This window comes from Fukomys damarensis, unplaced genomic scaffold (assembly GCF_012274545.1).
Source record: "Fukomys damarensis isolate Sample0158 unplaced genomic scaffold, DMR_v1.0_HiC HiC_scaffold_34, whole genome shotgun sequence".
NCBI classification, from domain to species: Eukaryota; Metazoa; Chordata; class Mammalia; order Rodentia; family Bathyergidae; genus Fukomys; species Fukomys damarensis.
Genome location: NW_022900946.1, coordinates 24,714,668 through 24,732,181, shown reverse-complemented (window position 1 = coordinate 24,732,181; position 17,514 = coordinate 24,714,668). Strand labels below are relative to the sequence as shown.

General features: G+C 46.1%; 1 protein-coding gene and 1 pseudogene across 2 annotated transcripts in view; both read right to left on the bottom strand.

Moving 5' to 3' along the window:
* The window catches only part of Med15 (mediator complex subunit 15), a 65,441-nt gene extending 50,691 nt beyond the window's left edge, over window positions 1–14,750 (bottom strand). Inside the window, exon 1 of one of the 2 annotated variants that reach the window (XM_010620741.3) lies at window positions 14,562–14,750. In XM_010620741.3, the coding sequence (XP_010619043.1) occupies window positions 14,562–14,629 (68 nt within the window). In that variant the 5' untranslated portion in view covers window positions 14,630–14,750. The remainder of the gene's footprint in view (window positions 1–14,561) is intronic. The other variant, XM_010620740.3, reaches the window with a different exon arrangement.
* A 2,256-nt stretch (window positions 14,751–17,006) lies between these two features.
* Window positions 17,007–17,514, bottom strand: part of LOC104859911 — a 2,528-nt pseudogene continuing 2,020 nt past the window's right edge.

Sequence of the window (17,514 nt, the reverse complement as noted above, 5' to 3'; positions counted from 1 at the left end):
AAACAAACAAACAAATAAAATATGCCACTATGCTCAGACATGAGTATTGCTTGTGTGGGTATAAATGTAAACATTCATTACTGATTTATTCAGAAAGTAAAATACTGGAGGGGAACTTCCCTAATGTCATGTGAAACGGCACTGTGTATGGAGGCTATAGAGCAAAAAAACAGATCATTTATGTAACTCAAAAGAGATGGTAAGTCGACCTAGGAGCATGTGCACATTACTGAGAACCACAGACACACACAGAAGAAACAGACTCAAAGGTGGTTGTTGTCTTTGGGGAGGACTGGGTAAGTAGGGAACCTTTGTAGTTTCTTGTAAAGTCTTTTATTATTCCTTGACTTTTGCAATTTATGTGCATATATTACTCTGGTAGAATCTAAAGCAATTAAAAATTAAATGACAGCCGGGCGTGGTGGCGCACACCTGTAATCCCAGCACTCAGGAGGCCGAGACAGGGGGATTGCTGTGAGTTTGATACCAGCCTGGGCTACATAGTGAGTTTCAGGTCAGTCTCAACTACATAGTGAGACCCTGTCTCAAAAAAACCCCCCAAAAATGTAAATGACAAACGAGCTAGGGATTTAGCTCAATGGCCGTGAGCCTGCCTCTCAAGCACAAGGTCCTGAGTTTGACCACCCCACCCCCAGGAAAAAAAATTAAAGGAAAAACAATGGGCCATAGAGACCATATTGTTTGCAGCTGGAGTCCCTAACCTTGGGATTTGTTTGACCAGAGGAAATGTAAACTAAAATGTCTCTTTGACTGTAAGAAAAAAAAAAGTATGCCACAGAGAAACACTCAATGAACAAAAAGTACTATTTAAGAAAAGTCTGATTTACCTTTCCAAACCTTCCTGTCTCGACATGGAAAGCAGGTGACACCTGCTCTATCAGCAATTTTGATCCTGAGGCGTATCCCCAAAGCCTACCACGCACTTTCCACGGTTCTCCAGGTGGCCCCATAGTCACAAAGTACGAATCAGGAGGGTCAAGCACAGGGCATACACCTGTAAGCCCAGCACCCTGGGAGGCTGAGGCAGAGGATCAGAAGTTTGAGCTCAGCCTGGGCAACTTAGCAGTTTAATGAGACTCTGTCTCAAAAATTTAAAAAGGACTGAGAAGGGCCAGGGATTTAGCTCAGTGGTTCCACACTGTCTGCTTCGCAAGCACAAGGTCCCAAGTTCAATCCCCAGTACCAAAAATAATAAAATTAAATTAAAACATAAAAAGGGCTGAGAAGGTAGCTCAGTGTAAATGCCCTGAGTTTGACTGCCAGTACCATGAAAGAAAACAAAGAAAAGAGTCAGAAAGAACCTCAGGGTGGACAAGGCCAACATGGCCCCCACACACCTGAGAGGTACCTTCTGATGCAGCTGCAATGCCTCATCACATCCTAGGCAGAAAAGCCCCACCCCTCTACTAGCTAAGGATGGCGCTCTCATTCTTCTGCCTGTCACTGGATCTTTAGAGCTACAGAGCAATACCCTTTGCTGTCCTTAGCCTTCTTCATATCCTGCAACCAATTTATCACCCCCGTTCCCAGGTTTCATTCAGAGGAAGGAAATGAGACACCAACTGTTTCATCACCAACAGTAACCAAAGCTAACACCTGGCCTCTGGACCCCACAGGTAGCTGGATGCATGTCTACCAAACTATTTTCCCAGAAGACTGTAATTTCTTCCTTTCCATTATAGGCAAACATCTGCGTTGACTTTTTCCCTGGTAGCACTGGGAATTGAACCCAGGGTCTTCAAGCTGAGCTACACCCTTGGCCCTTTTTAAATTTTGAGATAGGCTCTCGCTAACTCACTCAGCTGCCCAGGCTGATCTTGAATCTGAGAGCCTCTTTCCTCAGAGTCCCAGAATGCTGAGATTACAGGCATGTGCAACCATGGCCAGTTTTCTTGACTATTTTTTTTAAGTCACATAAAAGTGCTTTTTTTTTCACAAGTTAAAAATATCTACTTTGTAATTTAGCTTTCCACCTACATGTAGAATGGATATTCTGGTCTTGCAGAAAAAGATTTTCTAATCATACCCTAACCCAAGATGTGACATAGTTTCTCTTTACACTCCTCTTGTTCAACTGAGCTCTCCTTCTGCTCCCAAGAATTGCCAATGAACAGGATCAAAGAACTAAAGTGAAGGCTGGGGATTTAGCTCAGTGGCACAGCACCTGCCTTGCGAGCACAAGGTCCTGAGTTCAAATCCTGGTACAAAAAAAAAAAAGAACTAAACTGAGCCAGGCACAGTAATGTATGCCTGTAATTCCAGCACTCTGGGAGACTGAGGCAGGAAGATCACAAATTTAAACTCAGTCTGGGCTACTTAGCCAGACCCTGAATCAAAATAAAAAAGGATTGGGAAGGGCCAGGGATTTAGATCAGTGGGGTGTGTGTGTGTGTGTGTGTGTGTGTGTGTGTGTGTGTCCGCCACTGCCTGCCTCGCAAACGCAAAGTCTGGAGTTTGATCCTCGGTATCTACATATTTAAAAAATATTCATATAGAGTTCTAAGCATACAAAGGACTGGAGGAAATATATCAACATGTCAGTAATAGCCATGTCTGGGCAGAGAGATTATGGAAAACACCTTCCTGTTTTTCAGTTCTCTACAATGTTATCTGGAGTGGAATGAAGTACTACACCCAGTCCTCAACAGGCTGCCTGCACCAGGGAGACACAGCCAAACTGGCTCTGACTGCCGAGCAGCTTCGTGGAGGCTGGTGGTCCGGCTGAACTGTGCCTATCCTTGCACCCCAGGCCACCACATTTGCTCTGCCCATCACAACCCTCCTCCCGGGGTCCCCTGCTTTGCCCATCCAGCTGGGCAGATTGGCTTCACGCTGGCCTCTAAGGGAGCCCATTCCTTGCTCCTTCAGAGAACTGCTCTTCCAGGCTTGCTCCTGCACCTACCCCTGGCTGCTGGGTTTCTCCTTGGAAGTATGGCACCACACCGCCTCCACATCATCCGCCACCGTACACTAGTCTTTCACAATCAGTACCGAGTCAGTCCTCCTCTACTGAGGTACATACCCGTGTCTCTCTCTTTCCTTCCATTTGCAAGCTCGCTCACTCACGCATGTGTAACCACAAGTATGCACACCCGTGCATTTATGGCACCACACCGCCTCCACATCATCCGCCACCGTACACTAGTCTTTCACAATCAGTACCGACTCAGTCCTCCTCTACTGAGGTACATACCCGTGTCTCTCTCTTTCCTTCCGTTTGCAAGCTCACTCACGCATGTGTAACCACAAGTATGCACACCCGTGCACATACAAAGTCACCAAATCCTGCCATCCCTTTCTTTACAGGCTTTCTCTCTTAAACCATCTTTTCCAATCCAATCGTCTCTGTACCCAGGGAGTCTCAAATGTGAGTATGTGTTCAAAGCCAACAACGGTGCTTGTCATAAAGGCACATGCCTTGACAACACCAGGTGCTGGCCTACATGTTAACAAGAGGAACTCCCCCACATCACTGTGAAGATGTAAACTGTACCACTTGGGAAAAGGGTGGTGACATCACCTAACCCTGCCCTGCGTTCCACTTCTACATACACAGCTCGGAAAGTTAAGTGCATACACACAGTGAAGACATGACCACAGCCACTCCTGGCAAGGCCTTCATGTAGCTAGTAACTGGAACTAACCCAACTGTCCTTTAAGAGAGCAGAGAAGTAATCTGGGGTAGAGTTGTGCAATGAAAAAGCACATCATAAATCGGAATAACTGCTGCCCGTGGGGATGAACTGCATGACAATGAATACAAGAGGCCAAACACAAGATCTCACAGTGTAATGCTGGTCGCAAGAAGTTCAAGAAGAGATCAAAGGTCTCCCCTAGCCAAGGAAGTCAGAAAGCCCTGGCTGAAGCACAGGGAGGAGTCTGCTGCAGACTGGGCCTGTCCAAGACGCAGATGGGTGGTGCACGAGAAGAGAACACTGACCTGTGCGAACAGTCATCTGTAGAAGACTGGAGCCTTTGTGTCATCTACTGCAGCAGGTACATTACACTTCAATATAAATACAGTATGAAATAAGGGAGAGCTGTTGAGTCACGAGTCCCAGGATTCTGCTCCATCCTTTGGTTGGGACTTGAATGGCCTCTCGCTTGAGTACCTACTCCCTACTACACAGCCCTTTGCAGAGTCTAGTCCCTGACCTGAATCAAAGCAGACTGACAGCATCTGAAGGCTCTGGTAACCCATCAGGGCTTCCTAGGGCCAACCTTAAATTCTTTCTACTTCACAACGGGGGCTCCATCCCACACACCAGCCAGATCCCTTCCTCAAAGGTCGCCTCTGATAAAAAGGACTGAATAGAACCTGGAAAGTGAGAGAAAAAGGACAGAAAGGGAGCAGGGATGCCATTTTGTAAACACCAAGTGTTATCTGTCTGCTCCCTAGAGCCCGCCCATAAAAGAAACGAGGGAATAAAAGCCGGGAAAAGCAATGGACCCAGAGATAGAAGCCTTTCTTGTCCCTAGGGCTTGGCCCAGATGCCCCTCATTGCTCCTGCTATCCATCCCTCTGCCAGACTGGACACAAGAGGCTCAAAAGCTACCTGCAACCCTGTCACACCTCACTCTCTCCAGCCCCCTTCCCTCACGCAGACTGCAGGCAGGGGGCTGAGAGAAGCCTGTGAAGCCACAGGCTAACAGGGAAGGGTCTCGGAGTAGGAGGCCCCAGGGAGCAAGCCAGCACTGGCTGCAATTCAGGGAGCACCAAGGAGACGGCATAAGTGAGAGTAAGCTGGTGAATCCCGGGGAAGGGCATGACCAAAGGCTTCTGGTTATCTTTGCAATTCTCCGTAAATCTGAAACACTCTCAAAACAAAAGGAGACTTGGGGCTCAGAGAAAAAAGGTCAAGTATCTTCTCCAAAAACTTACTGCTCTAAGTAACAGTTATTCCACCTCAAATATTTAATACATTCAATATGGGACCTTTATTAACAGTTCCACACCTATGGAGGAGATTCACTGTGGAAGTCGAAGTATCTCATCTCCTTCATGGGGTAGTAGTTTAGAGGTGACTGAGTCTCAGGTCCTAGTCATTCCCTTTTGTTTTCATTCTGCTTATCCATTAAACAGACCCACACAGAAAGGAGCCACAGGCCCCTTTGTCTTTAAATCGGTGTCTCAAGGGTAAAAAAGGATCAAAATGACAAACGGCTCAGAGTTTAAACAGCACGGATGATCCACACCTTAGTAGGCTGTAGAAGAAGCCAGCACTGCATAAATGTAAAAACAGCAAAAAAAGATAACTACGAATTTTATGTCATTATGCACCCAATGGGGTCTCTGTAAAGCTGGAGGAAGGAAAAACTACCACTGCGCAGAACTGTCAGGGTTCTTCAGAAGGAAATGCAGACAGAAGAGGAAAATGGCCACAGAAAATAAGTGAGCCAGCCACAAGTGTCCAGAGATGCAGCATGGCATAGGGCTCTCGTGCCAGGGTCAGTTGGAAGAACAGTTTCAGATTGAGAGAAAAAGAGCTTCCAGCTCCTATGCAAGGGTAGAAAGTGTGGAATCATCTTGGGAGGACTGGTCTGGCACTGAGCACCTAGGTGAGGGAGTACACCTACCCTGCACACAGTGGCTTTTCACTTCAAGTAGTCAGCAGCTGCCACCTCAGGTATGGACAGGGTCCAGCTTGTCAGAAGATTTACAATTACAAAAGGAACACACATTCTTTCTTGACAAAAATACACATGCACATATATGTATTAAAAATTGCAAAGAAGGCCTGCCCCGAAAGCTCAAGGTTGAGTTTGATCCCCAGTACCAAAAAAAAAAAGAAAAAAATGAATACTTTTTTTTAAAAAAAAACTGCAAAGAAGGGCTAGAAATGTAGCTCAGCAGCACAGTGCTTGCCTGGCAAAATGCAGAAGAGGCAAGGGCTGAGTTAATTCACCATACCAATAAAAAAAATTACAAAGAAAAGCTGGGTGTGATGGTGCACGCCTATAATCCCAGCCCTTGGGAGTCTGAGGCAAGAGGATCACTGCAAGTTCAAGGCCAGCCTCGGGTACATAGTGATTTCGAGGCCAGCCTAAACTACATAGCAAGAACTTAAAAAAAAAAGAAAGAAAAGGGCCAGGGATTTAGCTCAGTGGTTCCGCTGCCTGCCTCACAAGCGCAAGGTCTGGCGTTCAATCCCTGGTACCAAAAAACAAAACAAAAATGAAAGAAAAATTTGATCCCCCGTACTTAAAAAAAAAATAAAAAATGCAAAGAAAATTAAATTTACTCATAACCAGCTACAGATGGCTATCTAAGAAAACTCAGTCTGTACCAGACATCCTGCTTGCTAACAGATTTTGCTTATATTTATACATTATGCAAGGTTCCCACGTCATTGTCACCAGCAGCACAAAATCTATCATCTCCAGCTACAACAACACTAACCAATCTTCCCTGCTGATTTGTTTCAAATGTCTTACTCATCAGATCATGCAGCAATGAGCATCCTAACTATCAGGCTTTCCACATTCCCAGATTATGTCCTAGAGGAAATGCCTAGGGAAATTGACATTTTAAGGTTATTGAGATAAAGACTATTACCAAAGGGCCCTCCAAAACATAGTCTTCCTTTATGTGTAACCAGGCGATTTGCTGGTTTGTGTTCATGTGGTATTATTGCTGGCTCCATCAAAGGTAAACTACCCAACAGGTGAGCCCCACCACCACAGCACTTGAACAGGCCCACACGGTGCTCAAGAAACCTATACTGGATGAACCCTAAGAATTCTGCATGCTTACAGCACTCATGGCCAGACAGAAATCAACATGATTCAAAATACATTCATGCTGTTCCTGCACTAAGGAATTCAGAGTAATGGGAAACAGCCAGGTGTGGTGGTGCACCCCTGTAATCCCAGCACTCGGGAGGCTGAGGCAGGAGGATTGCTGTGAGTTCAAGACCAGCCTGGGCTACATAGTGAGTTCCAGGTCAGTCTCAACTACATAATGAGACCCTGTCTCAAAAAAATAAAAACAAAAGCAGAGTACTGGGAGACAAACCTTCAAACAATCCAAGGGCAAATTGATAGCTCTTTACCTAGCATGTGCGTAGAGCAGGAGGATGGCAAGGAGGCCCATTTTCCTATATAGAGTGAGGCACAGTTCAGCTCAGGGAATGTCGGGTTTTTCAGGCAGGGGAACAAACCAGATGCAAGATAGTCAGGGAAAAGAGCTGGGCTCATTTGAGGAGCCACAGGTAGCCCAGTAAGATGCAAGATGGGGTGTATAAGAGGCAGACAGGTGCAGACCTGGGAAGAATTGAGACTCATGATTGAAGCCAGCCACAGGCAATGGGCAGCCCCTAAAATATCTTGAACATCACAACAATTTGGAGGAGCTGAGGCAGGCGGATATCAAATTCCAGCCCAGCCTGGGCAACTTAGTGGATCCTGTCTCAAAAAAAAAAAAAAAAGAGGTACTGGACTTGAGGGCTGGCTGTAGCCTGTGGTAGGAGCTAAAGATCAATGGGGGCTTTTTGCTAGCACTTTCTCTGTTCTCTGGGGCCTAAAGACCTAGGGAGTTGTTGAAATTATAAACAGGAGGCCCAGCAGCAGCAGGATCCTCTACATGATCTCCCAATGCACTTGGCTGGTATTAATTTTGAGCAGTTTCTCCCCCACCCCCACCCCCAAAAATGATATAATCTCTCGCTCTAAGATTAAAAGGTAATTTGCCTCTCTTATGCTATGGTCCAGCAGCCATTCATTTGTAAGATGTAGAGTAATTAGGCCTCAGTTTCTTCATTTTACAAGTGGAACAAGAGCATCTACAGAGAGTGAAGCACGAAGAAGTGAATACTCAACAAAGGACAACTCTGCCGCAGTTGACACCGCTGTCACAACAGTCAGCTGCAGTTGCAGCTGTTCAGAAAGTCCTGGACTCCTGAGCAGAAGACCAATGGCTCACATCCCTTCAGTCATGTTACTACTACTCTAGAGGCTAAATGATCATTCCTCTTTGCCCATCAAGAATAGCCTAGGCCAGGGATTTAGCTCAGTGGTTCCACCGCCTGCCTTGTAAGCACAAGGACCAGAGTTTGATCCCCAGTACCAAAAAAAAACCCAAAAAACAAATAGTCCTATCAGGCCAGGGATTTAGCTCAGTGGTGCGGCCACCTGCCTCACAAGCTCAAGGACCCAAGTTTGATCCCCGGTACCAAAAAAAAAAAACCACACAGAAGGCACTGGAGCTATGGAGGTGAACAGGAGACAGGTCCTGGCCTCAGGGAGCAGATACTCTACCAATGAGTTATACCGAGCCACCTGTGAAAGCCAGTGCATACACTCAAACCACCACCTGGCTACAAAGCTGGCAATGAGACTCAGCAGCCTCCCTGTTGAAAAATAAGGGCCAAAATGGCAAGGGCTATTGGCAGAACTAAGTGGGAAAAGCCACAGAACAAGCCTGGCCAAATCTCACTAGCTTGTGCCTTGCTAGGGACCATGACTCATAGGAGGGACCTGGACTTGGAAGTTTAAAGGTATTTACTCCCTATCCATGATGGCCCCAGACTCTTGAAAGTCGCTGCTCCACTGTTTGTTTTCTTTGTTCTTTGTGTTGTTTCGTTTCTAACTAAAGAGCACTTGACTTTCTGCTTGTGGTCCAGGCCAAACTCTCCATACTTAAGTGTGAGACCTAGAGCCCACATCTGTTCCCCCACCCCCTCAGTACTGGGGATCAAACCCAGGCCTTAGGGCCGGGGATTTAGCTCAGCGGTTCAGTGACCTGCCTCGCAAGCGCAAGGACCCGAGTTCGATCCCCCGTACCACAAAAAACAAAAAAAAACCCAGGCCTTAGCACTGATCTACATCTTTTTTTTTTGGAGCCAGGGTCTTCCTAAGTGTCCAGACCTGCCTTGACTTTTTAATCTTCATGCCTCAGCCTGGGATAACAGGCATGTGCTGCCACACTCAGTTCAGAGCTCACACCTCCCAGGAGACTTCACCATCCACGCCATGTGTTCTGCATGCTCTCCCTGCCCCATCTTAATGCTTCCCCAGTGTCCAGATATGGGACTGCCCTTCCTCACCTGTTTTTTCCTCTCTGCATTCTGTTCTGCCCAACACACATAGAGCCAGGGATACAGCTCAGCGGCACAGCACCTGCCTGGCAAGCATGAGGTCCTGAGTTCAATCCCCAGTACCAAATATATATATATGTATATATTCCACTTCTACATGTGCAATCTGTTGTACTAGGGGAAAGAGGGATACAAATCTCAAAAATAGGATATTAGGAAAAGTACAAAGAACTGAGAGGGAATGACTCACTCACTGCTTACATATTTGCTGTGAATTTATTCTGTTAGGTAAGAGCACTAGTCACTACTGATACATGCCCGTTCTCCAGGAGCCTACAGAAGCCTATAGATCAGACTTGCTAGCCTTAACCCCACAATCCCCAAAGAAAGGCTCAAATCCCATAAAGACTGGCTCAGGAGGCTCTAAGGGCCCTTCTGAAGTCCCTGCAGGGAAAGTGTTCGAGGAAGAGCTGATCTGAACCTACCAACAGTTTCCCAATAACTCTTCTCTGCAGGCTTAAGTGTCGAGCTCCATTACCAAGCTTGGATATTACTTTCATGATCCAAGATTACAAAATATTCTACCCCTGCAAGGGCAGAGGAGGAGGTACCAGGGAGCTCATCACTCAGTCAGTCCCCAAACCTCTTTGCAGATTTCAGACTCAGAGGTCTCTGTTCCTCTCACCACCCCTGTGAGACACATTGGACTCCTACCATTTCACCTAAGTAAAATGTTCCAGGAAGGTCAAATAGCACCAAAGGTCACTCAGCTAACAAGTGTAAAAGCAGGAGTTCCAGAGCATCACAATTTACCTCGGCTCCGATAAAGAACACCACTGTAGTACAACCCTCAGGGTTCCAGGAGAAACTAAAAAGGGCTGAACCTACCAGAGAAGCCAGATATGGTAATGCAACTTATCAAGACCTTGTCTCTTGGGCCACGGATTTAGCTCAGAGGCACCGTGCCTGCCCTGCAAGTGCAAGGTCCAGAGTTTGACCCCTGTTACTGAAGGAAAAACAAAAAACAAAAAACTTTGTCTCATGGTTCCACCACCTGCCTCACAAGCGCAAGGTCCCAAATTCGATCCTCAGTACCAAAACAAAACAAAAAACCTTGTCTCAAAATTTAAAAAGGGGGCTGGTAAAAAAAAGGGGAGGAGGTGCTTGTGTAGCTCATTAGGAAGGACCTAGGCTTAATCCCCAGTACCAGAAGTAAGTAAGCTTCATCTGAAGAGGCAACTCACTTTAGGCAGGAAAGGATCCTAAGTATCTGATATAGAAGGAGCTGCTCATAATGACAGTGGGGGGAAAAGGTACCCTCTGAATACCTTAAATACTTGATAGTACATTATTTTAAAAAGAGAACAGCCAGGTGTGGTGGCACCTGTAATTCTAGCACTTGGTAGGCTGAGGCAGGAAGATCTCTGCAAGTTCAAGGCCAGTCTGGGCTACATAGTGACTTCAAGGCCAGCCTGAACTATATAGCAAGACCCTATCTCCAACAACAAAAATAAAAAATAAAAAAGAACAAGCTGGATGTGGTGACATATGCTTATAATCCCAGGGATTTGTGAGGCTGAGGCAAAACGATGGCAAGTTCAAAGCCAATTTAGTGAGGCTGTCTCAAAGCAAAAAATAAAAAGGACTGGGGATGTAGCCTAATGCTGCTGGAGCATTTATTTGCCTGGCATTCATGTGGCCTTAAATTTAATGCCCAGTTACTGCGAGGGGAGGGGAAGGGAGGGGAGAAAAAGAAGACAGCCAAGGTCAGGGGGCAGAGAGCGTACCCCCCCAGTGGTATGTTTAGCAGGAACAAGGCAAAGTTGAATTCAATTCCTGGCACCTAAAAAGAAATAGAAAAGAGAAAAACCAAAGAGTTTGAAATGTTCAAGGGGAAGGATCAGAGAAGCTAGAACAGAGTGGAAAGTGCAAGATAAACCAGGCCAGGGTTTATTTTGGCCTTATCCAGGAACTGCTTGGAATTTTATTTTAAGGCTAAGGGAAGTCACTGATGGGCAGTGGCACGGAGAGCCTGTTGGGCTACTGGAGAAGGAAGGACCTACTAGGAAGACCGAGGCAGTGGCAGTCCAGGAAAGACCTGGACAGGTAAATGCAGTGGAGAAGAACTAAGAAGTCCAGAGACTCCCCACACAGGCTGTCTAGTTAGGGCTCTCCTAACCAGCCCCAACTAAAAAATGAAAGGAAAGGCTTCATGGGAAACCTCATGGGAAGTCAGAAGGCCATATTATCCTACACGCTGGGGCCTTGGCTAGACTCAGTAGATCCTCAACAGGCAGGTGGAGACAGCAAACACACAATCAGACACTTCCCTTTCAATTTACATTTCTCGGGCCGGGGATTTAGCTCATGTTGGACGGCCTGCCTTGTAGGCGCAAGGACCCAAGTTCAATCCCTGGTACAAAAAAAAAAAAAAAAAAAAATTCTCAGTTCTTTGTTATGCTTTTTTAAAAAGTTGGTGCTGGAGATCAAACACAGCTCCACACATGTTGGCAAGCATTTTACCACTGAGCCACAACCCCAGCTCTTTTTTCTTTATTCGCTCATCAACTATAAATCACTTGGGTTCAAAGCACTTCCCAAAAGGGCCAACAACAACAACACCAGAGTTAGAATAAAAGATGTGTAGGAGACCTAAATGTAAATGCACTCTTTTAACCCTGTAAACACAATAAAACAAGGCCCCAGGAAAGTGAAATCTAGAGAGATAAACCTGACAAACCTGAAAATTGAAAACACCTACCCCACATTAGGAAGGGAACCTTTGTAACTGCACACCCAGGTGTGGTAGATTTTCCTTCCCCCAAAAGATACAGCTGTAATCTCTGGAATCTGTAAATATGCTACACTGTGTGGCGAGAGGACTTTGCAGGTATAATTAAGGATACACACTTTAAAGAGATTATCTTGGGTCACCAGAGTGGGCCCTATTCTCAACTGACCTGTAAAAAGCAGAGAATTTTCTCTTGCTGAAGTCAGAGATGTGACAAAAGAACCAGCGCCTGAGTTCAATCTCCTCCTCCTTACCAAAAAAACAAAACAAAACAAAAAAACAAAGCATGAGAAGGAAACAAGCTCTAGGAACAAAAAATGACCCCTAGCAAACATCCAGGAAAGAAAGAGGATATCTTAGTTTTATAAGTGCAAGGAACTGAATTTGGCCAGCAACCTGAATGGGCTCAGGAACACATTACACTCCAGAGCCTCCAGCAGGAAATGCATCCTGCCAACCTCTTGATTTTAGCTATGTAAAACTCTTAAATAGAAGATTCAATTAGCCTGCCTGAACTTCAGATCTACAGAAATGAGGGGGAAGTAATTTTTTAATTTATTTTATTTTTTTGGACAGAGTGTCAGCGTGTAGTTCAGGCTGGCCCTGAGCTTACTATATAGCCCAGGCTGGCCTCAAACTCACAGCAATCCTCCTGCCTATGCCTCCAGAGTGCTGAGATTACAGACATGCACCACCACCCCTGGCTAAATCTGTATTGGTCATTTGTTATGACAGAAACAGGAAAAAAAAAAAACCACAGGGCCGGGGATGTAGCTCAGTGGCTCAGCACCTGTCCGGCAAGCGTGAGGCCCTGAGTTCAATTCCCAGTACCAAAAAAGAAAAGTGAAAAAAAAAAAAAAAGACCAAAAAAGAAAAAACTCAGTTCTCCTAGAAACACAGGACGGACGAATTTGGTCAGTCTCAAACACCCAATACTCTTCAATCTTCCCTCTAGCCTTCTGACACTTCCCCAGCCTTCCCTCATGGCTTTGGGGTAAGAGTACATTCTCTTGGTTCTTCATCACCAGGCTTTCTCAAAGAGGAATTATTGCCTGAGGGTCTTTTCTAGCAACAGTACTCAAGAGAGCTATCCCTCAAGATTTTACCTAGAGATGACTTACGTACATCAACAAAACACTGTTCATTGATCTGCAAAGTCCACAGAATTGTCCAGAGGCTATTCCATGGCAGTGCCCAGAGCTACTAAGGTTATAGTTCCTACTCCTTCCACTATATTGTGGTTTCCCAGCATTCAGCCCAGCTTCCTTCCTTGCACCCCACCCCCTTCATCCAGTTAGTCATCAAGAATTGTCCGCAATCTCCCATTTCTCTAGAATGTCTTCCTCTTTCAGTTTCTACCAGTTTTTAAAGAGGGCCTTTATAATCTTTTGCCTAGTCATTCCACGATGACTTTTATGAATATGATAAAGCAGTGATCTAGCAGAGGAAATACAAGAATGAAAAGGAACAGCTCCCACACCCTAAGAACTCAAAACTCTCCTAATGGCCTAACTGGTCTCACAGTCCTTATTCATCTCCAGGGATTTGGAAGATCTTCGTAACACTGGTATTTCATGAATTCAAAACAGGCCACATGCCAAATCCAAGATCAATTCTTTGCACGGCACCCACTAGTAGTAACGTGCTAGCACCTACTCACCCTCATTCCATTATCTCCCCAAACTTCTTTGCTCCCTAACTCCACAATTCTCAGCCTACAACAACAATCGTTCAGGGTCCGGGATTTAGCTCAGTGGCACCGCGCCTGCCTTGCAAGCTCAAGGTACTGAGTTCAATCCCAGGTACAGAAAAACAAAAAACAAAAAACAAAAACCATCGTGCCTTAAGCACTCTCCCTTCCCTGGTCCTGTCTGGTCCTTCACACTCCTACTGGTCACCTACTCCTCAAAGCTGCATCAGGCCTGCTCAAGCTGTCGCTTTACAGGAAGGCCCCGAAGCATCCACATCACAGAGCACTGGCAATACCTTACTGTGTTCCTTAACTTACAGGGATCTCTCAGGGAAGGGGCTGTCTCAGAGAATTCTGTGAGGAACACAACAGTGAAGGAAACTCAGTAAAAACTACTAAATGAAACAAAAAGTGGGAAAGCTGACGTTCTGTTGAAATGGGCTCTAACCTCAGATCTTCTCTCCCTCCTCCAGAATCCATGATCACTTCCTGACAGCCGCTTCCTGCCACCCTTTAGCCAAGCCCACACTCCGTTAGATTTTCCGTCCCTATGGCCCACAGCCCAAATACCACTCAAACTCATCTTCCATCAACGCCCTTCCAATTTTTTTCTCTCATCCTGATGCGCTTCTGAAAGAAACCACAAAGCATCTAGCCTTGCTAAAACCACTTCGGATGGCTTCCTTCCCTTTCTGTATTCCGTGTGAATCAAAGCCGGAGAAAGTCTGCACCCAAGGCACACAAATGACGAATGAGAAACCTCAGGACGATGACTCATAAGACAGAGCTCCTTGGTTTGCAGAGTTCAGCCCTAAGAAGCTGGCTAACAAGCAGTCTTTGTCTGCCGACAAAGAAGGGGACCACCGGGATTCGGCCGCTCGCTAGAATTCACGCAGTTCCCCGGCGCCCTCGAGACCCCGTCGGGTTTCCCCGCCCGGGGTCTGCTTCAGGTCCAGCCCCGGTCTCGCCCACCGCTCAAAGACCGAGGACGGTCATCCTGCCATCCGTTCCGGCCTCTACTCACATTTGACTGACCAGCTTCTGTCTGAAAGCGGCGCTCCGCCAGTCAGTCTCCTGCCCCGAAACGTCCATGCCGGTACTCCAGCTCAAGCTGCTCCCGACCCACTCGGCCGCCGCCGCCTCTACTACAACCAGGCCCAAACCTGGAAGCTGTCCGCGGCCCCTTGGCCCCGCCGGAAGTACACAAGGAACTGTGGGAAATCGAGTCGTGCGCGCAGGCCTGTGGGAAATAGAGTTCCGGGGTTGCGAGGTGGACCGGCTCGTCTGACTCCTCCCGGGCTCGGTTTCCAGGCGTCTTGTCTCGCTGGAGCTTCGGACTCCTCACACGGAGCGCTGTCTTGCGTGGCCCGGGTCCCAGATGTGCCCACTTGGGGAGAGTGGTGACTGCGTGGATTTCCTGGTGCTGCGGCATTTAGTCCTGGAGTTGCTCAACCGCATTTCCTGCAACCCTTCTAAGTGCTGCTCTCATTTAGTCCCTGCTGGATGCCTTGGGGATACTGGGCCAAGTGGCCAGCTGTCTACAGGGATGCTAGGGAGAAGAGGCCTTTGTTTGTTTGTTTTAATCAAATATATGTGAGCAGATCTGTTTGTTTGTTTTTAGTCAAATATATGTGAGCACACCCTGTGTGCATGGTACTTGTGGCCTGCTTGCCTGCCAGTGTCATATCAGATGAGAGACCAGCTAGACTTGTCATCACTCCTTCTGTCAGACTTTGGAATCTCAAAAATCTCACCCACCATTGTACTTTGTGAGGGTTGTGGAGATTAATCCCCTCCACCCCCACGCAAGCTGTGCTGGGGATCGAACCTGTCACTCAGAATCCACTTGTCAACAAAAGACAGGCTCTCCGTTGTGAGAAAAAGGAAAGTTTATTCCAGGGCCGGGGATTTAGCTCAGTGGTTCGGTGGCCTGCCTCGCAAGCGCAAGGTCCTGAGTTCGATCCCCGGTACCAAAAAAAAAAAAATTTATTCCACTGAACAGGGACAGGGACTAAGGTTAAGGGATTCTAATGGCTAGGAGGGGGAAGGAGAGAGAGAGAGAGAGAGGGAGAGAGGGAGAGAGAGGGGAGGGTTGTAACTGGAAAAGGATTTAGGCATATTGAAGGGGCTAAGGAATCTGGGCTGACATATTTATGACTTAGCTGCCCAAGGATGGAGTGGACAGATATATAAACAATTACTGGACTTTCGGTGCCAGGGGGTTGTAAGCCATATTTTTTAGTCCATTTACCTCACTTACTGGGAAGCTGCTGGTATTTGTTAAAAGCAGCCTGTTTATTTTCCTTGTTGATTTAGGGCAGGCCTGACAGAACCAAGAGGCACTCTACCACTGAGTTACAGGCCCAGCTTCTTTAATTTTGAGACAGGGTCTTGCTAATTTGCCAGGACTGGCCTCAAACTTGTGATCCTTCTCCCTCAGCCTCTCAAATAGCTGGAGTTACAAGCATGCACCATTGTGCCCAGCCAATGATTATTATTTTATGGACTTTCCTATCATCTTTCCACCTTGTCTTCTCCAACCTAGATGGTTGCTAGAAACTGGACATCAAACTCTTTTAAAAACAAAAAACAGCCAGAGATTTAGCTCAGTGGTTTTGCCTCCTGTCTCGCAAGCACAAGGACCCGAGTTCAATGTCCAAAAAAAAAAAAAAAAAAAAACCTGCATAGAAAAGAAAAAAAAAAACTAAGTCACTAACTAAATAAGATATTTGCCAGGCGTGGTGGCGCACGCCTGTAATCCCAGCACTCGAGAGACTGAGGCAGAAGGATCGCTGTGAGTTCGAGACCAGCCTGGGCTATATAGTGAGTTCCAGGTCAGTCTCAACTACATAGTGAGACCCTGTCTCAAAAAAACAAAATAAATAAGTTAATTAAATTTAAAATGAAAACAAAAATAGAGTCTCACTATGTAGTCCAAGCTGGCTTTGAACTATGTAACTTAGGCTGGCCGAAAATTCACAGCTACCCTCTTGCCTTAGCCTCCTGAGGTTTGGCCTTACAGGACTGCATCACCATGCCTGGCTTTAAACAAAGTTTCTGGTTGGAGGCAAGTGAGCTGTACACAGGACAGAGGGCTCCAACATCTGAGGATACTTTTAAGAGGGCTGTGTATACCCTTTGTCTCTGAGCACTAGGCAGGAGCTGAAGGCGGGAGTGACCAGGTCCCCCAAAGGGGAGCTGTCTTGCTAACAAGGTGTTGCATTAATGTGAAAGCTCTCCATATCGTCAAACATTTTTGCTGTCATTCTTCCAAAATAGTTTAAAAAAAAAAAAACTCAGGCAGGCATTGTGGCACACGCCTGTAATCCCAGCACTTGGGAGACTGAGGCAGGAGGATCGCTGCGAGTTCGAGACCAGCCTGGGCTACATAGTGAGTTCCAGGTCAGTCTCAACTATACAGTGAGACCCTATCTCAAAAAACAAAACAAAACAAAACAAAATAAGATGGCTACATTTCTTCAGGTAAGTTTTGAATGGAATAGACGACAGCCTCTGGAATTCCCATTTCTTGGATGCCTATGTCGGAAGGGTTAGAGTATTTCTGGAATGGCGAATCTCTCATTGGCCAGACAGAATTTGTTCACCAGATTTGTGTTTTCCACTCAAACCATCTCTTCCTTTGGCATACAAAAGCCCTTTTTAATTGTGCTCAAGTCAGACAAAACATAGTCTCCCATTACTGTATTATCTTTCCCTTTTAACTTTGCAATATCCATGTTTCTGTAAAAATCCTGAGACACATAGCACACTTCTTCTTTCACTTGATTAATAATGTGTTTCATCTATAACATGTAGCTCTCTGTACAAGATGATCTCCTTTAGATGGTTGGTTAAGAGTTTTCCTCCCACATTTATCCTAAAAGAGGAGAATTCAACTTTGGTTCAATTATCACACATTTCATCCATTTACTCTTAATACTGCTTGAAATTGGTTTCTTTTTTTTTTTTTTTTTTTT